General features: G+C 43.5%; 1 protein-coding gene across 7 annotated transcripts in view; it reads right to left on the bottom strand.

The window, feature by feature from the left end:
* The window catches only part of LOC146344277 (cytosolic beta-glucosidase-like), a 115,920-nt gene that overhangs the window by 40,546 nt on the left and 47,837 nt on the right, over positions 1-27,537 (bottom strand). For 2 of the 7 annotated variants that reach the window (XM_084857026.1, XM_084857029.1), the window contains 2 exons: positions 21,410-21,605; positions 1,982-2,209 (listed from right to left, as the gene is read on the bottom strand). In XM_084857026.1, the coding sequence (XP_084713152.1) occupies positions 1,982-2,209; positions 21,410-21,542 (361 nt within the window). In that variant the 5' untranslated portion in view covers positions 21,543-21,605. Of the gene's footprint in view, positions 1-1,981; positions 2,210-21,409; positions 21,741-22,623; positions 22,710-27,537 lie in introns of all 7 variants that reach the window. The other 5 variants (XM_084857024.1, XM_084857028.1, XM_084857027.1 and 2 more) reach the window with 3 other exon arrangements.

Raw genomic sequence — 27,537 nt, forward strand, 5'->3', positions numbered from 1 at the left:
TATATGTTTGTACGTAAATAAGTTTTTATACTATGTATAATGTATTTTTAATGATTTTTAATCTTTGTAACCCACCCAGAAAACTTGGGCTATCGGGCGGTATAGTCACGTAATAAATGAAATTAACTCCTTCTCATTTATGATGCCAACCTCTTTCTTTTCCTTTAAATCCCTTCTCACGCCTCACCTTCGCTGTTCATTCCCCTCGCCTCGCCTATTAATCCTTCTCAATGGGTTGAATCCAAAGGTGCCCTTCTACACAGCGAAAGTAGCTTCCTTGTTTACAGAAGGGCTACGTCACAGCTTGCATCAGAGTGCGGCATAAGAAAAGTGGAACTAAATCCAATACCATTTATGTGCAAAAGCTCTGCGAACTCTGACCCAAGCAGAAGCGTAAGAATGATGATGCTGATGACGATGACGATGATTTATTATTTTCTATACTGCCCCATAGCCGAAGCTCTCTGGGTGGTTTACAAAGATTTAAAACCATTAAAAATACAGTATACATTTTAAAACCATTTACATAAAAAAAACACAGACAGTACATACAGAGTACACACGGAATTACTACAGAATTTGCATGAAACCTAGGGATGTCAGAGAATTTCTCCACGAATCTTGGGGAGGCCGAATGCCAGCGCATTCGGCCCCCCAAAATTGGTGGAGAAACGGTCTGCCCCCCCGCCCCCCGCCCCGGGACGGGACTTACCTTGTGTGAATATCCCTGGCGGCGGCAGCGGCCAGTCTTCCGACCGGCTGCCGCCACCGCCGCCATTTCCAAGTTAAAAAAAAAAAACACGTGATAGGCTACGTAAAGATTTACGTAGCCTATCACGGCTAGATTTTAAAAAAACACCATGATAGGCTACATAAATCTTTACGTAGCCTATCACGGCTGAGTGAAAAAAAAAACAAAACCGCGCGTACGCAAATGGCGGCACCCATGGGCGCCGCCATTTGCGTTCCTTATTTTGGCACGTGTCGTCTACGTAAACATTTACGTAGACTACGGCGAAAATAAGGGGAACGCAAATAGCGTTCCCCTTATTTTCACCGTAGTCTACGTAAATGTTTACGTAGACGACACGTGCCAAAATAAGGAACGCAAATGGCGGCGCCCATGGGCGCCGCCATTTGCATACGCACGGTTTTTTTTTCCCCACTCAGCCATGATAGGCTACGTAAACATTTATGTAGCCTATCACAGCTCACTGCAGGGACGCAAACGGCAGCGGCTATGGCCACCGCCATTTGCGTCCCGGCAGGACAGGATTCGCGGCGGGAGGGACGGGGCGCCTCCCCCCCGGCCAGAATTTCGGGGGGAAGGGACGGGGCACCTCCCCCCTCCCAGAATTTCGGGGGGAGGGACGGAGCACCTCCCCCCCACCGCGAATCAACTTTCGGGTTCAGGTAAGTGACTTTCGTACATCCCTAAACAACACTGCAAATATTTCCCCTTGTAATTGCACAGGTGTTTGTGGATGATCACAATGGGCTATTTTCATTCCACCCATGGCCCTTTGGATCCAACCCAATATGGTATTTTGCTACCTCTGCATCTCTCGTTCCTCTGTGTCTCTCGTCCCACTCCCACTGTCAGAACACAGACTGTAAGTTCCTTGATGTCTTCCCTTTTTCCCTTCTTTTTCTCCCTTTTTGCTTATGAATCTCTGCAAAGTGCTATTTACATTCATGGTGCTACATAAAAAATAATAGTTGATATGCAATATTTAGAAAACCAACAATATAGCTGTATACTCATCTAAAAAAAATCACATTATCAGGAGTATACTGGAATATTAATTAGGACAAGGTTTTGAAACCTTTTTTAAAAATCAAGATCATCCCATAATTATTCTGAACAAAGTTGCAATTTCAAAACTGCACTGCAGAATAGCACACTGGATTAATTATGCCAGGCTGCAGCAATAACCTTGAATTAAAGCAGCACAACTTTCTATTTTAAAGGAACAATTGCCTTTCTGGTTGATGAAACCTGTCGTCCCATCAGGTAACAGACGTGACCAGGAAAGAGAGAAGCGATAATGAGTCAATCCAAGCTGTTTGATACATTTCAAATCTTCCTCCCACAGAGTATAGCTGCCACAAGCTACATCACCAGTCTGGTTCTTGAAAACCCGATCTCCTCCCTGATGGGTGAACGTGTCCCAAACACTGGGGCCTTTTCCATCTGCATCCCAGCCTCCTGATTAAAAACAAAACAATCATTACACTTCTGACATAGAAAAGACACAAGTTGAATGTAAAAATAATGCGATCATATACACTGGACAAAGAGATCCAGGTGTCTTGTAAGCAAATCATATGGTACTCTGTTCACATCTTCAATTTTAAGTGTAGCTGAACTATAGAATTATTGGTATTATGCTATGTATTTATTCATAGTGTTGTCCGCTGCTTGAATACCTTTTAAAAAAATCCACGTAAAGGTGATTACATGCCAGACATACATATTTACCCAAACCCAGATGTTTGTGAACCTTTGTGAGAGACAGGACAACTTTGCACCAGTGTTTCCCCTCACCTTGATACTGCAGTTCCCAGTTTCAACCCTCTTACACATTTGCAATCATAATCAGCACCAAAGGATCAGCACCATAAATACGTAAAACGTTCCCCCTAACTTGTGCCATTTCAGACCACATGCATTCTTCTACAGTAAAAAGGCTGATTGTTCTGTGATGTTTCAACTATCGATGGTGTGTGGAAATGAACTCTCACAGTTCAGAATTCCCAAGCCCACCATGTACTGAGCACAAACATGCTTTGACAGTCAGGTCTGACTTGATCCACCTCGGCACCAGCTCTCCTCACTGTCACGGTGACCCCTGCCCTTACAAATTTACTCAGTAGAAGTGGCAGTAATACTACCGAGGGCTGTCCTTCAATTAGGCCCATGTGGTGCTGGGAAACTGTGTTTCCCAGGAATTCTACACTTGGGCCACTGCAGTGGCAGCATTCTTTGGTATAATGGAGGCCAGCTCTCTTCAATATGAGTACACCCACTGACACAAAGACTGTCAGGTAGGTTTGGTGAAAAGGGGAGAGACTCTTTGGTACTTATCATTCCTCCAACTATGTTATCATGAGTCTGATGGCCCCAAACCAGAATGGGCCCTGAAATAATATTGCTTGTTTCCTGAGTTTTATCTTATAGGTAGGTAGGTAGATATTTAGCTGAGCTTAGTCCAAATTGAAATATAGGTGAGGGAGACTTGCCTATTACTTGTTTCAATCCTACCTCCAATTGAGTTTTTAATTTGAGGGTTTTAATAAAAAGGGCTTCAGGATCAGTTAGACCTCAACTTAAAGTGAAAAGGTAGGGAGAGGGATGCCACCCAGCACTTCCAAGGTATAAGGGCATCTGAGTATCACCAACACGGGCAAAACTAATAGTTATCCACTGTAACATGTAGTTCAATTTACCCTGTATCATGATGCTGTTAGACTGAGTATTACACTGCTCCCATGACTCAATGGGCTGGTTCACACGACACAGGGGTGGTTAATAAGCCATGGTGGCTTGTCAACCACCCCTGCATGTGCCACCCAAATTACCAAATTACACTTGCTGGGCGTGGCCTGTTGTGACATCTGAACCCAGTGAGAGTGGCTGGCTGGGGTGGTTAATAAACCATCCAGCAACCCTAGAACAGGCCATGGGTTCTGGGTGGTTTATTAACCACTCGAGCCACCCACCCAAGCTGGGTTCGGACATCATAACAAGCTGCACCCAGTGAAGGTAATTAGGTAATTTGGGTGGCACACACGGGGATGGTTAACAAGCCACACTGGCTTGTTAACCACCCTCATGTCCAGTAAACCTGGTCAATGACATGAAGTGGGAACAAGTAACTGCACATTGGCATGACATTAGGACATGGTGTAATTTGTATAATGTGTTACAGAGAAAGAAAGGGAAAAAGGAGAATTTGGCTCAGGGCTGACATTTATGGTGGCAGCTCCATGTTTCTTATAATGTGTAGTTCCATCTTAAGATAAGGAGGCATTCATCATTCAATTCTGTTCTTTTTTTAATCATACCCTCAGGGGCTTTTGAGTTGGAGGGAAAAGTGCAAGGGTATAGTTATCAGAGTTATAGTTATCAGAAATACCCCAGAGGAACAAACTTTTGGGTCATTACAGATCCCAGATACCATCCCTGTATAGGTGTAGCCCTCTATTATGACTAATAATCCTATATACAATTCCATTAAATTGGAGTCTTTGTCAAATCTACCTCATTGCTATGTTTTTTAAAACCCTATGACTTAATTGGGGGTCTGTTTGAGGCCGGTATCAGATTACTAAAGTGTTTTTTTTTCCCAAGAGTAGGCGGGTTAAATGTAAAAGATCAGTCTGTATCAAAGAGAGCCTTCAGGACACGACAGATTCATCCAGCAAACAGGCACTTATGGTTGTCTGGGATGTCCTTTGAAAGTCCTGACAGTCTGTTAGAAAGAAAGGAAATGCCATTATAAGCCATGGCCCTAGGCATGCAGAAGATGAATTAATGTAACTGCGCCTCTGTGAAATGTCTGCCTTTCGCTTAGACAAGCGTTGGCAGCAAAAAAAAAAAGGCAAAGGTTTTCACCAAATTAAATTTTACACTAGGTTTTTGCAACCTTTGCATAAATTTTTGTGTCCTGATAGTTTAAAGATATTTCATAGTGATTTCAAAGTCTTTGATAGAGGTCACTATTTAAAATGTTATTATAGGCTGTAATCATGCATAACTTTTTTTTTTAAAAAAATCCTGATTCTCCAAGCATAGAGCTAGTGTAGCATAAGGGACTGAGCTGTGAAGCAGGAAGTCTGTAGTTTAGATCTCACCTCTGCTCAGAAGGTGGCCCCTTTGAAAGCCACTGTTCTCTCAGCCAAGCAGCCTTCCCTGCAATATGGTAATAATAATACTGCCTTACCTTTTCAGGCTGTTGTAAGAATTACTGAGATAATGTAGGTGTAGAGTACTGGAAATGTCAAAGACCTATTTTGTTAATTTATTTCCACAGTGCCATCCGGGTGCATTGTGCCTTACAAAGTCATACAGGACAGGTCCTTGTTCTGAGGAACTTGCATTCTACAGGAGAGACAACAGAGGTAGGCAAGATAATTGAAGACAGGGTAACAGAGGGAACCCCTTCATGGATCACTGCCTTGTTGTGGTGAAGGGGCTTGCGTAACTCAGTGAAGCCATAAGCTATGCCGTGCAGGGCCACTCAAAACGGACAGGTCATGGCAGAGAGTTCTGACAAAATGTGATCCACTGGAGAAGGAAATGGCAACCCACTCCAGTATTCTTGCCAAGAAAACCCCATGGAACATATCACAAGGCTAAAAGAGATGATGCCAGAAAATGAGCCCCTCAGGTCGGAAGGTGTCCAATATACTACTGGGGAAGAGCAGAGGGTATTTCCAAGTAGCGCCAGAAAGAGTGAAGCGGCTGGGCCAAACCCGAAAGGACACTCAGCTGTGGATGTGTCTGGTGGTGAAAAGAAAATCCGATGCTGTAAAGAACAGTATTGTTTAGGAACCTGGAATGTAAGATCAACGAATCAAAGTAAGCTGGAGGTGGTCAAACATGAGATGGCAAGACTGAACATCGACATCTTGGGAATCAGCGAACTCAAATGGACAGGCATGGGCGAATTTAATTCAGGTGACCATCATATCTACTGCTGTGGGCAAGAATCCCTTAGAAGAAATGGAGTAGCACTCATAGTCAACAAAAAGGTGGGAAAAGCAGTACTGGGGTACAATCTCAAAAACGACAGAATGATAGAATGATCTCAGTACGAATCCAAGGCAAACCATTCAACATCACAGCAATTCAGGTCTATGCCCCAACCACTGATGCCGAAGAAGCTGAGGTTGATCGGTTCTATGAAGACCTACAACACCTTCTAGAACTAACACCAAAAAAAGATGTCCTCTTCATCATAGGGGATTGGAATGTTAAGTAGGAAGTCAAGAAATCACCGGGATAACAGGCAGGCATGGCCTTGGTGTACAAAATGAAGCAGGACAAAAGCTAATAGAGTTTTGCCAAGAGAACACACTGATCATAGCAAACACTCTTTTCCAACAGCACAAGAGACGATTCTACACATGGACATCATCAGATGGTCAATATCGAAATCAGATTGATTATGTCCTTTGCAGCCAAAGATGGAGAAGCTCTATACAGTCAGTCAAAACAAGACCTGGAGCTGACTGTGGCTCAGATCATGAACTGCTTCTTGCAAAATTTCGGCTGAAATTGAAGAACGTAGGGAAAACCACTAAAGCGTTCAGGTATGACCTAAATCATATCCCTTATGAATATACAGTGGAGGTGAGGAATAGATTCAAGGTATTAGACCTGATAGAGTGCCTGAGGAACTATGGATGGAGGTCTGTAACATTGTTCAGGAGGCAGCAACGAAATCCATCCCAGAGAAAAAGAAATGCCAGAAAGCCAAGTGGCTGTCTGATGAGGCTTTACAAGTAGCTGAGGAAAGAAGGGAAGTGAAAAGCAAGGGAGAAAGGGGAAGATATATCCAACTGAATGCAGAGTTCCAGAGAATAGCAAGGAGAGACAAGAAGGCCTTTTTAAATGAACAATGCAAAGAAATCGAGGAAAACAACAGAATGGGGAAGACTACAGATCTCTTCAAGAAAATCGGAGATCTCAAGGGAACGTTTTGTGCAAAGATGGGCATGATAAAGGACAAAGAAGGCAGGGACCTCACAGAAGCAGATGAGATTAAGAAGAGGTGGAAAGAATACATAGAAGAACTATACAGGAAAGATCTGAATGTCCCTGATAGCCATGATAGTGTGGTCACTGAACTTGAGCCGGACATCCTAGAGAGTGAAGTCAAGTGGGCCTTAGGAAGCATTAGTAACAACAAAGCTAGCGGAGATGACAGTCTTCCAGCTGAGCTATTTAAAATCCTAAAAGATGATGCTGTTAAAGTGCCAACAAATTTGGAACACTCAACAGTGGCCGCAAGACTGGAAAAGGTCAGTTTACATTCCAATTCCAAAGAAGGGCAACGCCAAAGAGTGTTCAAACTACCGCACAATTGCGCTCATTTCACATGCCAGCAAGGTTATGCTCAAAATCCTACAAGCTGGGCTTCAGCAGTATGCGAACCGAGAACTACCGGAAGTACAAGCTGGGTTTCGAAGAGGCAGAGGAACTAGAGATCAAATCGCCAACATTCGCTGGATCAGGGAGGAAGCAAGAGAATTCCAGAAAAACTTCTATTTCTGCTTCATTGACTACGCTAAAGCCTTTGATTGTGTGGATCACAACAAACTGTGGCAAATTCTTAAAGTGATGGGAGTACCAGACCACCTTACCTGTCTCCTGAGAAACCTGTACGAGGGTCAAGAAGGAACAGTAAAAACCGGACATGGAACAACTGATTGGTTCCAAATTGGGAAAGGAGTACGACAAGGCTGCATATTGTTACCCTGCTTATTTAACTTATATGCAGAGTACATCATGAGAAACGCTGGGTTGGATGAATCACAGGTTGGAATTAAGATTGCCGGGAGAAATATCAACAACCTCCGATATGCAGATGATACCACCCTAATGGCAGAAAGCGAAGAGGATCTAAAGAGCCTCTTGTTGAAGGTGAAAGAGGAGAGTACAAAAGCTGGTTTGAAACTCAACATTAAAAAAACTAAGATCATGGCATCTGGCCCCATCACTTACTGGCATATAGAAGGGGAAGAAATGGAAGCTGTGACAGATTTTACTTTCTTGGGCTCCAAGATCACCACAGACGGTGACTGTAGCCATGACATTAAAAGACGCTTGCTCCTTGGGAGGAAAGCTATGGCAAACCTGGCAGCATAGTAAGAAGCAGAGACATCACCTTGCCGACAAAGGTCCGTCTAATCAAAGCTATGGTTTTCCCAGTAGTAATGTATGGCTGTGAGAGCTGGACTATAAGGAAGGCTGAGTGCCGAAGAATTGATGCTTTCGAACTGTGGTGCTGGAGAAGGCTCTTACGAGTGCCCTGGACTGCAAGGAGGTCAAATCAGTCCATCCTCAAGGAAATCAACCCTGAGTGCTCATTGGAAGGACAGATACTGAAGCTGAAACTCAAATATTTTGGCCACCTAATGCGAAGAGAAAACTCTCTGGAAAAGACCCTGATGCTGGGAAAAACTGAAGGCAAAAGGAGAAGGGGACGGCAGAGGATGAGATGGCTAGATAGCATCACTGATGCAATGAATATGGACTTGAGCACGCTCCGGGAGAGAGCGCAGGACAGGAAGGCCTGGCGTGCTATGGTCTATGGGGTCACAAAGAGTCGGACACGACTGAACAACAACAACAACAGAGGGAGAGCGTGTTTTCCCTCCAGTTACAGACACTAAGGGCTAAAACAGACATTATTTTAAATCTATATGTACTAGCTATGTCTTTTTTACTGTAGAGTAGGCACAGGGGGCCCAATCCTGATCAAGGTCCTGCATCTACTGTACAGTAAAAATGGCAGGGGTGGGGGGAGAAAGACGTAGCTGCTAGATACATATTTAAAGTAAAGTCTGTTTAGGGCATAGAGACTAGAGCTTGTTCCAAAGGTTTCATGGAAAAGATGGGTTTTGAGGAGGGATTTGAAGAAGAGAGGTGGCATCACACAGGTGTTTGGAGAGACCATTCCAGGAGCAAGGGTGGAGTCACTTAAGGGAACAGAAGACAGTTGGCCTGCTACGGTGGGTGAAGCTGGATAGGCAAAAGGTCACAGGCAAGGATCTTTTGTGATGTAAGAGCAGAGAGATGGAGGGATCAAGGCCATGGATAAATGATTAATAGTTTTATTCGTGGTAAAAAATGATCGATCCAGAAATATTTATTCCCCTCCTGTAGACTGCATATGCATTCATAGTATAGCCCTTACCCATACTGCATTTGGGGCACAAACATTGTGACAACTTCGTTTTCCTTTGAAGACAACAATAATGAGAACAAGCATTCATGAAACAGTTTCAAGCGATTCACACACACAACCTCAGTGGTTCCTATAACCGCCCACAATGGTAGGGCTGGCTTTATTAGCCTAATATGACAGATAAGAGACTGACAGAAGACAGTGGTTTGCCTAAGGCTACCAAGTGACCTCACAGTGTCCTGGTTCTTACCTTACACTCTTAAGGCATATCAGCCATTAAAAAAAATGTATCATTTTTTTTATACCAGTTTAACTACCTCAGCTTCTCCCCCAAACTCCTGAAATCTACAGTTTGGTGAGAGATATGAGAATTATGTCAGAAATCCCTAGCCTCCCTACCTTGCCCCCAGAACTACAGGTCCCAGGGTATTCTGGAGAGACAAAACTGTTAAACCAATGTCGTCTCAGTATAGGTATGCCCTTAGAGAATTTTCATCAGTGGGGCTTAAATCACCTTTGAGTCTCTCACCCCCTATTAGTATGAATGTTTGATTATTGTAAATGAAAAAGAAAAAGCAGAAGGGAGGCATTTGTAATGTAAATGAGCCTTCTGGCCAATATAGTTTTACATTCACATTACAAAGTAATTCAGCTAGAACTACTTTAATCCTCATGGCAGGATCTTCTGACTAGCTAGTTGGATTTAACAGCAAGCCACATGCAGGGAAGTATATACTCTGCAGATCCTGGTGGTGGTTCCAGACCTGTGATGAAAACTGCAGGCTTGATACAAGATACCAGACTACATCTTTTTTATATATTCAATTTTAAAACAAAACCAAATGAGCATAGGATCCATAACACCATAAGACAGCAACCAGAAGAACTTTAGTAATTTAAAAACAAACCAAAATAAAACAACCCCAAACCCATCATATGTCAACCTGTGTTTTGCTCTGTGTTAGTTTCGATTACACATATAATTCTAAATATGCCGACCAAATGTTCATGTGTTTGTCAGAACACAGCTGTCGGTAATAGTATGGTTTTTCATAAGTTGCCGGAGATATAAGGCTTTCTGTCCAGTTTATTATGGATAGGGTGGATTTTTCTTTCCAGCCTTGAAGGATCACCCTCTTGGCTATCATGAAAAATACAGGTCTCTGCGTCAAAGAGCTTACAATCTAAATTCTGCCAGGCATGGAGATGAGAAAACAAAAGCATTTTGTTATTGTTACTAAATAACAAATAGCAGCCCTCAAACTACTTACTACAGGAATAATCACAATGACTCCAATGGGAACACTTCAGAGTAAAGAGGTAGAAGATGGCAAATTGCAGCCTACAGTATGATTGTGTGGGTTTGTTTGATGTGTGTGTGTTTTACCACATTTGACCACAGATGTATTTAAACTTTGCTAATTTCTAGCACTGAATATTATACTCTGATCACAGAAATCAAAGTGGGCAAAAATCTTCCAGTCTTTATAACAGGAAACATTTTTCAGAATTTCCCATCTCAAAAATTAAAGGGACATTATGGCTTAGAACGTCTATAAATTATATATCAGCTAGACTGCAAGATTAATATCTATGTAATAGTTATGCACCAGCCCTCAATAAAAAGAGTTTTAATAATCAATTAGTATAATAGAAATTAAAGATGGAAAAGACCTATTAGGAGGTCATCCAGCCCATCCCCTGCTGATGCCAAATTGCTCCCTGAAGTATATTCAGTACTTTAATACACATCTGTCTTATTAAATCTAAGTTTAATGCAAGGTTAAGTATATTGCAGACACTTAAAGCATTCCTAGAATATGTAATATCCCTTCCACAACTGGGCTTTCAGTCACGTCTCATGTTCTTTACAGAATTTTGTCATAGCTCGAGTGCACCAATATATCTATGCAGGGTTATTTGGCAAATTGAACTTTAATGTGGGACAACCTTCAAAGTAGGTCAATTATTAGATCAAAGTGCTTTCAGTGTCCCTCAAGGTTCACATTTTTCCTGTGGTTCAGTGACTCAAGACAATCGTATTTTCGTCAGCTCCTCAGAGCAGGAAAAGTTTTCTATCACATCAACTTTGACATCAATTAAAGATTCAATTTCTTCTCATGGAAAGATTTAACTCTTCAAACTTTTGCTATTCTGTGGAACAATAAAAATTTTTAACAATTTGAAATAGGGTGGTTTTTAGCAGCATGAATCATTTAAAAAATACTAGGCCCAGATTCTGAACATGCCATGAATCACTTGCATCCTTCTGACAATGCATCTGTCCAGCTCTATACTGTACTGTGGAAACCGTATATGCTTTGCATGCAAAAGGTTGCATGGATGAATCCCTGGCACCACCTAGCAGGGCTGGGAAAGAGCCCTGTCTGAAATCCTGAGAGCTGCTGACAGTATAGACAAGAGGTAAGGAACCTTTTTTCTGCCCGAGACCTGGATCGCATATCAGAGAAATTCTCAGCGGCCACATTCCGATGGTGGGCAAGGCCAAAGGCAAAAGTAGGTGGGGCCACAAGAAAAAGTGGGATTTTGGAAAAACATCAACTTTGACATCTATTAAAGATCCGGTGTCTTCCCATGGAAAGATTTATAGTAGGAGGCATGTCTATTCAGAAGTAAGCAGGAAAGAATTACTCAGCAGCACTTTCAATAAGCATCCCATATGCCAAACCTCTGCATGTCTATTCAGCAGTAAGCATGAGTAGCATGTCCATTTGGAAGAATGCAGGACAAGCCTCTGCATGTTTATTCACAAGTAAGAAGGACAAGCCTCTGCAGGACAAGAATCAGAGGGAAGCAGCATTGAATCACTCAGCAGCACTGTCAAACAGCATTTCCATTTAGAAGTAAGCATGAGCATCATGACTCCTTGAAGTACGCAGGGTAAGCCTCAGCATATTTGCATGACTACTCAGAAGTAAGCAGGACAAACCTCTGCAGGACAAGGCTCAGAAGGAAACAGGACAGAGTCACCCAGCAGCTTCCTGCCCCTGCCATCGCCCTGCAAGGAAAAGCAAGTGCTTTCTCCTGCTAAGCACTGAGATCAGCTGTTGACAGGAGAGAGGTATTTTTTTTTGCTCTTGGCAAAGGGGCTGGGATCAGGGGAAGAATATACTATGCCTGGTATAGACAGTACTGAAAGAAATGGACCAATGAGGTAGGTTCCTATGTTATTCCTATTTTTAAGGTTCTTGGCTCAGTTTCTGAACATAATAGGAACCATTTGCATTCTGCTGTCAGAAACTGTATTGTGATGCATTAAAGCAGAGGTGGGAAGAAGGTAAGTCAGGATCTATTGGTAGATCTCTGGGTGTTTTGTACTAGATCACCAAGGGTTTCTGATTTCCAATTGTTTAACAGTAGCAACAACAATATGATGTTTTCTACCTAAATCAGACTGCTGAAATGAATAACGTTTGAAGTAACCAGGAGTTGACTTTTGTGTGAAAGGACTATAAGCTCAGTTAAATTTTGGTACAGAAAACAAATTCCTAGGCTCAGAGGTAGCCAGTTCTTTAATTCTAAGTCTTTTTACCTGGCTCTGATTGGTAGATCTTAGGGTTCTACTAAAAACAAAACGAAGCTGATCTGACCAGCCTGAGTTCTACCCATCCTTGCATTAGAGGATGTGTGATGCTGATGATGGTTCTGGTAGTGATTGGCTGAGCTGTCCTAATGACACTGCTCAGGCTCTGCCACTAGCTTAGCTGGTCGGATCCTAGGAGCCAGAGAGAAAAGGCAGGAAGAAGGGCCTAGATAAGTACAAGCCAACAGGCTGAAGAGGCAGAAGGTCAAGAGAAGTAGGGGTGACTGATAGTCGCAACATGGCAGAGGGCGTGGTCCAGAGGAATGAAAGGAATGGGAGAGAAAGGGTGGGAGTGCGAGAGGAAAAGGAAAACAGAGAGAGAATTGGCCAGAACAAAGCCAGGAGCCACGGAAATGAGAAATCACATACCGCTTAGAAATTACTAGATGTAGCTTTGATTGCAGGCTTCTACCCTTGATATAATGGGCCAAAACAGTTGACTGATTTTGATCTGGGGTCTAGGCGTGTTCTCCCTGCTAGGTAATACACAATGGCCACCATGTTGCCCTCTTGCTCCCCCGTATTCACTTATGATCCTATGCATGTGCCATGGTAAAATGGCTGCTACAAATAGAAACACAGCAACATATACATGATGGCAAGCGCAGTGTCTATCAGGAGCAGATGCACAGGAGGGGCCCTGGTCTGCTCAATGTTCCTAGGGGATCCTGCCACTGCAGGAGACCTTCTGAGCTCTGGAGGATGGCTTGTACATGCATATGCACCGCTTGCTGAACATTACGATTCACAGCTAAATGGATGAACTGCCTCCATTGAAAAGCACTGTGTACAAGGCTAAACGAGATGATGCAGAAGTTCCATCTACAGTGCTTGGTCTGTGTTAGCACATTCACACATGCGAGTCGCCACTTGGTGCTGTAATCAATACATGATGAACATGCTGGTGAAAAGGACCAAGCCTGTGATTTAACCCCTCTTTAATGCTCAGTTGACATATGCGCAGTCAGGTTTCCCCACGGCAAGCAATCTGTCAGAAACATCTGACGAGTTTCAGACTATGCAACAGCTCCCTGAGATTATTATTGTACAAATGTTCATCTTAAAGGTTCTTCCACAGGCAGCGTGAAGGTCTGAAACAGAGAATGCTTTGAAGATCTTGACATTTCTTCAGATCCATCCATACGTTCAGCAAAAAGAAGACAAATGAATTGCTTAAAAACCCACTGAAATAAGCACAGCATTACGTAGGCTCCATAACAAGAATAACAACCCATAGGTGAGCTGATTTCCATGTTTTGATTTCCATGTTGAGATTTGCACATTGCACAGGGGAGTGGGGAGACCTTACATCAGCCTTCCCCAACCTGCGCCCTCCCGATGTATTGGACAACAAGCCACCACCATCCCCAGCCAGCATATCCAATGACCATGTTGGCTGGGGAGGGTGGGAAGTTGTAGTCCATCAAATCTGGAGTGCACCAGGTTGGAGAAGGCTGGTTTGCACTTACACCACTAACAGGGAAATTCTGGTCCACCTGAGTAAGCCATGGCTCTGCATGAGCCCAGCTGTTCCCAAGCTGATTGTGGGGGGGTTGCACAGATCAGCCCATAAGTGTGCATCAAAATTATTGCTACTTATCCATGTATTAGTTGTTTTTCTGCTTCTCCATGCAAATTACAGTTTTAAGCTTGGTGTAAAGCAAACACAATCTAGAATACATTTGTTTACAGTTTTATCGCAGAAAGTTGAACTCTGTTGATGTAATGGACTTTTGAGTCTTCATATCCCCAGGTCATAAGACTTTGGCAACTGCCTTTTGCGCGTACCTAGCACAATGGGGATGGCCCTTTAACCCTTTTTTGTTGAAGAGAACAAATAACTTATATTCTGGTAAACTAGCAAAAGTACCATGTTCTCTAGCATTAGGTCTTTCAGAGGTGCAAGGCAACTGACATAACTGGACAGAGGACTTCTTTCACTGAAGCCCTGATGAGAATTCCCGCCATCATTTTGATATATTTTCTCATAATCAGAAGCAACACAAAATAAATAGGACTTTGCCCCCAGTTCAAACACAGAATATATAACTGCTGAGGAGGATTTTCTGACTCCCAGTTACTCAGTTAATAGTGAACCAATTGCTGTATTTAACAACTTCATCAGACACACAGACAACGATAAGGAGCATTAATCCTTCTGATGGGTTTACTTTGGCGGGCAGTGCTTCACTACTACACAAGTCCTCCCATACGGGGTAGATGCCCAACTGAGAGAAAGGGATGTAGAGGTACAAACTCTTACCTGTGTCTAGGCAATGCAGAGACAAAGTAAAAGGCAAATGTTTATTTAAAACAAACACCTAAACAAATTTACCATTTGATTCTGCTGATGGCATAACACTTTTCCTGGACTATGCAATGTACGTAGGGTTCCATAATTTTTGACTAGCCTTGGTTGCCAAGCCAAAAATGTGCTTGCCTACTACTCCTCTTGCTAATTTGGGAGCTTTGGCTGAATGGCAGCCAAGGAAGCCCCCACCCCCAACTTCCCTTTGCCATGGGAAAGGAAGGGCAGGCGCTGCTCATCTGGCCTCGGCTACCATTTGACCACAGGGCACACTGGACACCTCAGCAGCCAGATGGGTTGCGTTCCCATGGAAAGGGAGCCAGGGGGCTTACCTATCTGGACACAGCTCACTGAGGTTCTCCTGGGGTCTCTGCTTAGTGGCAGCCTAGGAAGGCCCCCCACATCCTTTTATGTTCCCGTGCGGCAGAGGCCTTCCAATCGCCTCAGCAACACAGCCGGCCTTCCTCCCAACCTAGCGAGAGTGCAGGGAACACTGTGCAACTGCTGGGATGATCCCCACCCACCCCTGCAACCCAAAGGCTAGGAGAAGGCACCATTTGTTATGCTCCAACAGCGGCGGCTTATTTGACATGGCGAGTGAAAACACTGAAGTTTGTACCTACAGCTGCCTCAGGGAGCAGAACCAGACCGACGAGGTCTTTTCAGGGGAAGAGGACCCCACTGCTGGCCCTAACATATCTGAGGCACCTGGGGCATCAGCCCAGATGGACAATCTCCCCAAGGTTACCATCCAGGAAAGTGCCCCACTGCCGTGCCCCTACAGATCCAGGGAAACCAACACACCCATGACTGGCCCCACCCCCCAGCTTCTGATACTCCAATATCACTGCCAGGAGCCCAGAGGTAGAGATGGTGGCAGGTCTGAATGGAGGCCCAGAAAGTGCAGTGCCTCTTTGGCAGCACAAGGCCTCTCTTCTGCGAGCCGTACTTGGGAGGAGAAAACCAGAACTCGTAAAAGCTCTGGCTTCAAGCCCTGCTGATTCTCCAGGTAGGGATTGAGGAAGTGAGGGCAGCTATAAAGATCCTCAGTTGATGCCTGGCCATTGTTGATGCAACACCTCGTGTAGATCAGCTCCCTGTTGGTTTCCACCTTCCTTGGTCTTGTGGAAACGTTCCTGCGTGACCAGCCTTGCTGGTAAAAGGAAAATCTAAGCCACCCAATAGTAGTGGTAGAGTGGGAACAAGCACACCTGGGAACAAGAGAGGGCTTTAAGTCTAGGCAACCACATAATTTTTTGTTGCACGAAATAATGAAAATTGGCCCAAATTGAGAAAAGGCACTCAGCTGTGGATGTGCCTGGTGGTGAAAAGAAAATCCAATGCTGTAAAGAACAATATTGTTTAGGAACCTGGAATGTCAGATCAATGAATCAAGGTAAGCTGGAGGTGGTCAAACATGAGATGGCAAGATTGAACATCGACATCTTGGGAATCAGCGAACTCAAATGGACAGGCATGGGCGAATTTAATTCAGGTGACCATCATATCTACTATTGTGGGCAAGAATCCCTTAGAAGAAATGGAGTAGCACTCATAGTCAACAAAAGGGTGGGAAAAGCAGTACTGGGGTACAATCTCAAAAACTATAGAATGATCTCAGTATGAATCCAAGGCAAACCATTCAACATCACAGTACGTCTATGCCCCAACCACTGAGGCTGAAAAAGCTGAGGTTGATCGGTTCTATGAAGACCTACAACACCTTCTAGAACTAACACCAAAAAAAGATGTCCTTTTCATCATAGGGGATTAGAATGCTAAAGTAGGAAGTCAAGAAATCATTGGGATAACAGGCAAACATGGCCTTGGTGTACAAAATGAAGCAGGACAAAGGCTAATAGAGTTTTGTCACGAGAACACACTGATCATAGCAAACACTCTTTTCCAACAGCACAAGAGGTGACTCTACACATGGACATCACCAGATGGTCAATATCGAAATCAGATTGATTATGTCCTTTGCAGCCAAAGATGGAGAAGCTCTATGCAGTCTGTCAAAACAAGACTGGGAGCTGACTGTGGCTCAGATCATGAGCTTCTTCTTGCAAAATTTCGGCTGAAATTGAAGAACGTAGGGAAAACCACTAAACCATTCAGGTATGACCTAAATCTTATGAATATACAGTGGAGGTGAGGAAAAGATTTCAGGGATTAGACCTGATAGACAGAGTGCCTGAGGAACTATGGATGGAGGTCCTTCACATTTTTCAGGAGGCGGCAACGACATCCATCCCAAAGAAAAAGAAATGCCAGAAAGCAAAGTGGCTGTCTGATGAGGCTTTACAGGAAGCTGAGGAGAGAAGGGAAGCGAAAAGCAAAGGAGAAAGGGGAAGATATATCCAACTGAATGCAGAGTTCCAGAGAATAGCAAGGAGAGACAAGAAGACCTTCTTAAATGAACAATGCAAAGAAATCGAGGAAAGCAATAGAATGGGAAAGACTAGAGATCTTTTCAAGAAAATCGGAGATCTCAAGGGAAAGTTTTGTGCACAGACGGGCATGATAAAGGACAAAGAAGGCAGGGACCTAACAGAAGCAGATGAGATTAAGAAGAGGTAGAAAGAATACACAAAAGAACTATACAGGAAAGATCTTAATGTCCCTGATAGTCATGATAGTCCGGTCACTGAACTTGAGCTGGACATCCTCGAGAGTGAAGTCAAGTGGGCCTTAGGAAGCATTAGTAACAACAAAGCTAGTGGAGATGACAGTCTTCCAGCTGAGCTATTTAAAATCCTAAAAGATGATGCTGTTAAAGTGCTGCACTCAATATGCCAACAAATTTGGAACACTCAACAGTGGCCACAAGACTGGAAAAGGTCAGTTTACATTCCAATTCCAAAGAAGGGCAACGCCAAAGAGTGTTCAAACTACCGCACAATTGCGCTCATTTCACATGCCAGCAAGGTTATGCTCAAAATCCTACAAGCTGGGCTTCAGCAGTATGCGAACCGAGAACTACCGGAAGTACAAGCTGGGTTTCGAAGAGGCAGAGGAACTAGAGATCAAATCGCCAACATTCGCTGGATCATGGCGAAAGCAAGAGAATTCCAGAAAAACGGCTATTTCTGCTTCATTGACTATGCTAAAGCCTTTGATTGTGTGGATCACAACAAACTGTGGGAAATTCTTAAAGTGATGGGAGTACCAGACCACCTTACCTGTCTCCTGAGAAACCTGTACGAGGATCAAGAAGCAACAGTAAGAACTGGACATGGAACAACTTATTGGTTCCAAATTGGGAAAGGAGTACGACAAGGCTGCATATTGTCACCCTGCTTATTTAATTTATATGCAGAGTACATCATGAGAAACGCCGGGTTGGATGAATCACAGGTCGGAATTAAGATTGCCGGGAGAATTATCAACAACCTCCGATACGTAGACGATACCACCCTAATGGCAGAAAGCGAAGAGGATCTAAAGAGCCTCTTGTTGAAGGTGAAAGAGGAGAGTACAAAAGCTGGTTTGAAACTCAACAGTAAAAAAACTAAGATCATGGCATCTGGCCCCATCACTTACTGGCATATAGAAGGGGAAGAAATGGCAGCAGTGACAGATTTTATTTTCTTGGGCTCCAAGATCACCACAGATGGTGACTGTAGCCATGACATTAAAAGACGCTTGCTCCTTGGGAGGAAAGCTATGGCAAACCTAGACAGCATTGTAAGAAGCAGGGACATCACCTTGCCGACAAAGGTCCATCTAATCAAAGCTATGGTTTTCCCAGTAGTAACGTATGGCTGTGAGAGCTGGACTATAAGGAAGGCTGAGCGCCAAAGAATTGATGCTTTCGAACTCTGGTGCTGGAGAAGACTCTTATGAGTTCCCTGGACTGCAAGGAGGTCAAATCAGTCAATCCTAAAGGAAATCAACCCTGAGTGCTCATTGGAAGGACAGATACTGAAGCTGAAGCTCAAATATTTTGGCCACCTAATGCGAAGAGAAAACTCTCTGGAAAAGACCCTGATGCTGGGAAAGACTGAAGGCAAATGGAGAAGGGGACGGCAGAGGATGACATCGCTAGATAGCATCAACGATGCAATGAATATGGACTTGCGCACGCTCCAGGAGAGAGCGGAGGACAGGAAGGCCTGGCGTGCTATGGTCCATGGGGTCACGAAGAGTCAGACACAACTGAACGACTGAACAACTCCCCATAGAAATGGCTGCTTGCTTGGATGGCTACTTAGTGCACAGCAATCAATTAGAGTTTCATCAGGAGTAAGAAGTTTTTTATTTAAAAAAAGTTTGCCCATGCACCTACAAGGAGGCCTGCTCAGCCTGAATGCTAACTGCACATGTGTAGAATCTCACCTTACATTAAAGCCGGAGAAGACGTTCTGGGGAAAATTATGTTCAACTCGTAATAAAGCCAAGTGTTACAAGTTGTACAAATTCATATTCCAGACCAGGTCATTACAAACTTCAGCAACTTCTCTCTCCCCAGCACCTAACTGTCTACGTTCAGGAAAAGTTCTTTTCTGTCTGTGGCAGAGTACACATACACCCCGCACCCCTGCTGCTGCAATCTGAACCGCTACAGTCCAGGTGCAACTTTATCACTTGATTATGCTGATTGTATAATGCTGAGTGCATCGCCTCCGCTGAAAACCAGAGCAAAACATACACCTCTTGTTTAACTCTCTACTCCTTAATTTTTATTGTACTTTCCTGCTTTTTTATTATAATAACTCCGAGGGAAGATTCTAACTGGGAATTTAATGTCTAGCACCATTAGTTGATATTTGACATAGCTCATGCTATGTCTTCAGTCTGCAAATAAATTTACTTTAGAGCATGTGTAAAAAGAGAGACAAAACCAAGAGCAGGAGATAAGGACCTGGTTTGCACATAGCGACAACCCAGAGTATGGGTTGTATTGTGTATCAGATTCAGAATAGCGTGAATTGTTGTTACACGCAAACCCTGCACTGTGGTTTAACTATGGGTTGTTAACCAGGAACAACCCAGAGTTCACAACCCAAGAGCAAACCATGGGTTCTCTTTCTGGGTTGTTTGTGGGTAACAACCCACAGTTAAACCATAGTGCAAGGTTCACACGAAACGACAATCCAGGATTCAACAACAACTTATACTCAACTCATACTCTGGGTTGTCATTATGTGAGAACCAGGCCAAAAACTAGCACGGGAGTGAAAGGATATGCAGGAGGCACATTGTCAACTGTACTGCACCTTAAGCAGAAAGCATTAAGCTAGGGCTTCTGCCACCTGAAAATAACTGCACATTTGAGAGCCACTTCGCTGGCGACACATTGGATAGCCTTCCTAGAAAGAAAAGAGCAATCGCCTAGAAACAGTCAGGTGTCCACCAAGTAGCTATCAGTAGGCAGATGCTTACAAGCACAAGTCAAGCTGAGTCAACATGTAACTGCAGAGAAATGCTTGCTCTACTAAGAGCTGTATCTTTCAGTGAAATAACCTGAATGGAACTGGCACTCCTAAGCTCCATTCTCAAGTTCCATTCTCTCCACCCAAACCTGTTCACTTCAAAACCTTGCAAGCCTTCTTCCAAGCTGGTTTTACCACTTCATCACTGCATATGTTAAAGCCATAGGTAGTCTGATTCATTATGTATGATTCTGGGTGTCTCTAAGATTGCTGTTTGATTGAGTTGTGAGAGTGTGTGTGAGTGAGTGAGAGTCTATTTCTAAATTTGTAGGTGATCTCTCAATGTTATTCTGAGGTGGGGTGGGGGGAAATCCACTTGAGAGCAATATGAGTAAAAAAAAAAAAGTCCTGGACTGCCACACTTTGAGGGCAACTCACAGGGCATGGTCTACAGCTGGCACAGATCAATGACTTGGGGTGGCCAAAGACTTATTTGGGGTCGCAGAGCTGTACAAATCCTAACTACTTATGCAGGCTCTACCTGCAGCTCTTGAACAATGAACAGCATGAGACACTAGGATCTGGAAACCACATTCAATTTCAGGTGTTTCTTTCTGCTATTCCCTTCAATCAACATGTTCCCCTGCAACGTACAGGACTGGAAAGCGCTCAGGGACACACTTTTTGGTCCACTTGACTCATTACTCCAAGACAAACCAAGCAGGCAAAGTGTATACAAAGCACCCAATTACAGTTCCCTGATTTATATTTTTATCTGTAAGTCACCTTGAGTTTGATTTTGTTGTGGAAAGGATGGGTATAATTGTCTAGATAAATAAATACAAACATCTTACATGTACACCTAAAAATATAATCTTAGATTACAAAGGAGTGTAATCAGCTCACATTTTGTTCGGTCTTTGTCTGCAGTTGAGACCTAGAGGAATTCATTCCCACTGGGTATTTTGAAGTAGGTTCTTGTGTTATGCTGCTGCCAGAGGGAAGAGAAAAGTAACTGTGGAGATCTCTTCTAGAACAACGTAAGACTTAACAGCTATGGGCAGTAATGAAACTCCAGATCAAGTACCATCTTCTCCCTATGTATGACGGATAAACCATTATTTCAGCCAATCCATTTTAAACGACCTATTTTAACCCTCTACCACAAATTCCAGCTGAAAATGTATTTTATAAAATCAAATACCTTCAATCTGGTATGCTGCTGTTGCTGCACCCCACGCAAACTGTCCTGGGAAATAAGCATTTTCTGGATTCCAGTTGCAGACTGCAGGAGAGGAGTGGGTGGCATTGGTGTTGTCAGAGACAGCTGCGGCCATGGTACTAGGACAACCACTCAGACAGTCAGTCAGCGAGAACTTCCTGTTTTGCTCCTCCTTTTGCTCCAAGTAGATTTTGTGTCAGTCAGACAGGAAAGAAGAATTGAAACAGGAGCTTTAGCCCTTGGGAATAAATCTTGCTTCATTCATAACCTGAATGCCCCAGGTTCAGAGGGCAGTGTTCAACCTTCTCCACTCCTGCCAAAAAGGGAGGAGAACGGTGATCAAACAAACTATAATGACTCCTCCTTCAGGGAACATCCTAAGAATATTGTCCTGTGAAAAAGGTGCAGGCCTCTAGGGTTGCCCAACATCCCTTCTTCGAAGGGTATTTTTTCCTTTTAGCTCCCCAATGGAAAGAGTCCCATCAAATATGATGGGATGTCTCCTATTTCAAAAACTCCAAACTTCAACAGAAGAAACACCACACAGTCAGTCCAAGAGAATCCCCAAAATAAACACAACCATTCAGCATAGAGCTGCACGGAATGGCAACCCATAAAAAAGATGAGGCTTCCCACCTTTTAATCTTGCAAATTGTGGGCAGACTAGTTGGTCATTATGTCAATGGGGCAAAAGGAGTAGAGGATCAAGATGATTATTACAGCCAGATTCTAATTACAGGCATTTAGTCAAATCATTTCAATTATAAAATACAGAGTTGTGAAACAGAGCTGCTAATGCTAGGGTTGTTATATCCCTGCTGCTTCTGTTTAAGAGGTATATCTCTCATCGCAACAGCACTATGACCTGGTTCAGCAATTATCTCTGAATGGTGGAAAAGCTGACATGTATATTTACAGTAATTTCTGATGTAGGTGCTCCATCTGAAGGCCTGTTCACAAGAGCCCAATCCCCCCCCCCCCACACACACACGGAGAGACTATTTTGATGGGACAAAATTGTATAACTTGAGGGACCACATGTATGGGCCTGTATTACATCAGGAATGGACACATGGCCAGCATCAAGGGTAGGTATGGTCAGGCAGCTGCTAAAGGCCCACACCCTAGCAGGGGCACACTGACAAGAGACCCCTGGAGTTGCTCCTCCTCTTCACCACTGCAACGGGCTTACTCACCTGCCTCTCATTTTAGCCCAGAAAGCAATGATGGTAAGAAGAAGGACCAGTAGATGCCACTGCCTACTTGCTCACTGGCTCTCTACCTGCCAAGCAAGCAAGCGGTACAAATAATGAGAAAGACAATGAGGAGCAGTAGCAGCTAGTCACAGTGGGAAGGCAGAGTCGGTGAAGGAGGGGTCCATAGAGGGTGTCTTGCCCATGGGCCCTCAAAAACCTGGATCTTGCCCTGGGTGGACAACTTCTGGCTCTCCAGATGTTTTGGCCTACTACTCCCATCATCCTTTGCCATTGGCTATTGTAGTTAGAACTAAAAATCTGGAGGGACACAAACTCCCTACTCCTGCATTATATAGAGTGGAGAAGAGGGGAACACATCCCTTTCTCTACCACGTGGTCACGACATAGAAAAGAAAGTGAACTAAATGATACTGTTACATTTCTGTCCTTATTAGCTGTGTTTTCAGGGAGGACCATGCTTGTGTTGTTTGCTGCTTCCAGAAGCTTTCTACCCCTAATGTGTATTTTTGAACACTGGGCAACATTGTCAGACACACAATTATGCCCTCAAAAACATGGACAAATTCCATCCAAAATGTTTCCTATTATTATGGATAGACTCCCCAAAATATGAGCTATCCATACAACGGCTGGGAACCCTATAAAAGATAATCCCAAAATCCACAGAGCACAGCAGAAGTGATATTGCAGCACTCCATTATTTTACCACCACCCTGTGGAGGTCACTTTAACTTGGTCTACATGATGTCTTAGCACATTCGTGTGGAGCCACTCCCTGGGAAGTTGGGGTGATCCAAGATAAGACAAACCTTTCAACTGGAATGCTTGCAGTAGTATGGAGAAAGTCACCTAGCGGTTCCAAACAAATGGCCCACTACATTGTAAACAGTCACCACCTGGATCGATTTGAAGTGGCCATCATACTGCAGCCACAACACTGTTGTCTAGCGCTAGTTGAGTAACACACTGATCTTGCTTTAACTAAGGCACCCAGGCTCTGTGAGAGCATAGTGAGGTACCATATCAGGGACGGAAGACCAGTGTAATCTGGGCCACAGGGCTGTTCAAAGAGAGGGCTTCCAGCACAACAGCAGTTCTCCCAGCACCCATGCTGGATCGTCACCCAAGTTAACTTAACCTGGATTGCCCATGGGCCAGGCCTCACTACAGCAATAGAGATCAGCATTCATGGCTCCAGCCTGGTACATGAAGGTGAGACTTTATGCTTCCTGTACACTCGAGTCATTCAAAAGGGAAGTCAAAACCTTTTGATTAAAAAACAAGGCTAAAAACGTTGTTGGTCCCCACTCTTTCTTCCAGCCCAAGAACAAAGATACTTTCCACATACAAGAGGAAACTCAAAGGCCTCCAGTAGCTAAAATATATTTAAACATATCACACTAGATGGCACCATTGCAACTTTATTGTTCAGACATTGTAAGAACCATTTCCCCTCTGACAGTATTAAAACACACCCATATTGATTTATGCTAAGGTCAATATTCATGTTTATTGGGCCACAGGCAACATGTACCTTTGGAAAAGGAAAAGAAAAAAGTCAAACTCTATTAAATGAATCCCAGGCTTGTGCTGTATTGCTTTCCTTTACATGGATCCTCTGAATTAGAAAACATCCATCCAGGAGAGTTGATCTATTGTTGTAAATCTCTAACATGTTATTATGCGTATGACTGGAGTTGGCACTGGATCTGGCTTTGGCCAGACCTCAATGTGCAAAATGTGTGTGTGCATGCATGTATATAGCGAAACTATTTCTAAAAGGTTACAGTAAGCAATTGTTAAAGTTTAAGAATCTTTGTAAAAGTTGTACAGCAACTGGATCTATCTCAGACAAATCCCGCCCAGCTCTGCAATGCATATTTATTACATTCACATCCCATTCTTTTTTCATGGAGCTCGGGTTGATATACATACTTTCTCCTCATTTCCTCCCACAACAATCCTCTGAGGTAGAGGTTAGGCAGAGAAAGAGAGTAAATGGCCTAAAGTCACTATATGAACATCAAGGCTGAGCCAAGATTTGAACGCAGGCCTCCCTGTTCCGAATCCAACATCATAGATGTCACAACATATTGACCTGAGAAGACATCAGTCTTGATAACGTCAGTTGTTGGTAAATCAGAAATTGCTTCAGATAGCTTTCATGTCTATAGATGAAAATACATTTTCCCAACTGTTTTATTATTTTATTTAAAATATTTCTAGGTCGCCTTTTTGAGCTCTAGCTAAGAATCTTTAGGGTGGGGTGGGTTAGGGTATTTTTAGAAATATGATGTTTTAAAGTAGAATTTTATTGTTTTAAAACTGTTGTATTGCTGTACATCGCCCAGAGTGGCCAGGTGACCGGCCAGATGGGCGATTAAGAAATTCCATAAGTAAATAAAATAAATAGGGGGTTGGGAAGAACTACTGCATAAGGGGTAGAGAATTCTCACAGGAGATTTACATGCACCACTGGTGTCTTGATTAATGTGGACATAAGAAGTGAGCCTCTTAATATTGTGTACTAACAAAATCATTGAGACTGGTATGTTATCTTCCTTACGCAAATACAAAAGACAGAACTGGAACGCGTTAAGTAAGCACTATGATACAGCCAGGTTTTATGAAAACACTGATTGGAATGTCTTGCAAAAATTGCTTAAATTGGACATAAACACTCCTGCTGACTGAAATGAAGGGTGATGATAAACAACAACTTTGGGGTGGGTGGGAGAAGCTGTTAATGCGTTACAGAGAAAATGGTATTACTTCTGATCCTATTTAGTAGCTTCATTAACGTTCTAGAAGAGGGAGGGAATGCCTGATTAATGAAATCTGCCGATATTAAGAGTGGGAGGGGCAGAGACATTAGGAACATGGGCAGAATTTAACAATGCTATTCACCTTAGAAAGTGACAAACTACTGCATCTGGTAGGAAACTGGAAGAAAGAGGATAATGGAGAGGTAGAAGGCACAAGAGATTGAATGGCAAGAGAAAAATATGACAGGAGTTAACCATTCCAGTCTATAAAAAGCCATTGCATTGGTTCAACAAGATGGCACTCTCATTCTTCCAGGAACCTGTTTGGTATTTATTCAGTATTTATTCATTACATTTTTACCATCTTTCTTCCACTGTGGAACTCAAGGTGGTGACATGTGGTTCTCCGGTGGTCTCCCCTCCAAGCACTGACCAAACCCAGACCAGCTTAGCTTCAGCAAGGTGGCTGCCTCATGTGCCTTCAGACTATGACCTGGGACCTTTGGTAGAGATCCTGGAGCTTTGCCAGAATTACAGTTGGGTCTGTGGTCCATGGTAACTCAGGCATACAGAGCCAAATGCTGGTAAAGTCCAGTCTACCACAGTTTAGGAGGTAGCAAATCAGTCCAGAAACCCACTTGGTTTACCTTTGCAACAAGCTGCTCAGACTGAGGGAGTGTAACAGATTTTAGACTTTTAGAGCAGGCAGTGGCATTGGACTGGTGGTCTCAAGGATCATGTTCCCTAGGATCAGAAAGATTCTTGTTTGTGATGCTGATATCCTAGCTGAAATGCTTGCAGTTCCCTCCTCTGACTGGAATAGAAAGTCAGTGGGTGACCAGAAGGAATAGGAAGTGGCTGTCCCGCAGCACTCTTGGGGCTCCTTTACACGGGGCTTTTATCCTGCTATGGAGATTGCTTACTCACAGAAGTTTGTGGGTCCCGTACACGACGCAGGCCTCCTCCAGGGCACCTCCCGCTCTTCGTGAGTTCTATTGCGTGGTTTTCCATGATGACGAAAGTCTAGCATTTTCCCTCCTCCCACCATGGAGTCGATGTAAATGAGGGTATACTGTTTAAAGTTGCTTTATTGCAAATTAAACAACAGCACCACCTAGTGGCTTTGTAATGAAATACATAGACCTTATCAAGAAGTTTGGTTTTTTGAAAAAGCCATGCGGAAAGGACCCGATCTAATCCCATAGATTCCAGAAGCAGAAGCCCTGGTAAATTGCAGGATTTTTAGCCTTGTGTGATGAAGCTCTTTGTCTGAACCTCATAATGCCCAACAGCACTGGATAATGAAAGCTAGGCAGAGGCACAGCAAATGGGAGGGCACAAGTCTGCCAATATCATACTGCCCTTGTACAAATCTATAGTGTGACCACACTTAGAATACTGTGTACGGTTCTGCTCACCACACCTCAAAAAATATAATGAAGAACTGGAAAAGGTGCAGAAGAGTTCTCAAGGGACTGGAGCAACTCCCCTATGAGGAAAGGTTACAATGTTTGGGCTGCAAAGTTTAGCTTAGGAAAAAAAAGACAAGTTTGGGGAGACATGATAAAAGTGTATAAAATTGTGCATGGAGTGGAGAAAGAGGATAAGGCCATGCTTTTCTCCCTCTGTCATAATACTAGAACCCAAGGTCATCCCATGAAGCTGATTGGTGGGAGATTCAGGACAGCTAAAAGGATGTCCTTCACATAGTGTCTAATTAAACTATAGCATTTGCTTCCACATGATGTAGCGATGGCCACCAGCTTGGATGGCTTTAAAAAGCGATTAGCCAAATTCATGGAGAATAAGGCAATCTATGGTGATAGTCTTGATGGCTATATATTACCTCCAGTGTCAGAGGCAGTGCGCCTCTTTACACCAGTCACTGGGGAACATAAGCAGGAGGGTGCTATTGCACTCACGTCCTGCTTGTGGGCTTCCCATGGGCATGCAGTTGGCCACTGTGTGAACAGAATGCTGGGCTAGATAGGACTTCGGCCTGATCCAGCAGGGCTTCTCTTATTGTTCTTAAGTTATTACATTCTTCACAGATGTTTGCTGTTACTTTTTGACCTTTAAAGACTACTGAATAGCCAGTAAAGTGCAACTTTCCTGGCCAATCAGAATT

Source organism: Heloderma suspectum, chromosome 5 (genome assembly GCF_057233095.1).
Source record: "Heloderma suspectum isolate Gila_16-S chromosome 5, 16-S_ref, whole genome shotgun sequence".
Taxonomy (NCBI): Eukaryota; Metazoa; Chordata; class Lepidosauria; order Squamata; family Helodermatidae; genus Heloderma; species Heloderma suspectum.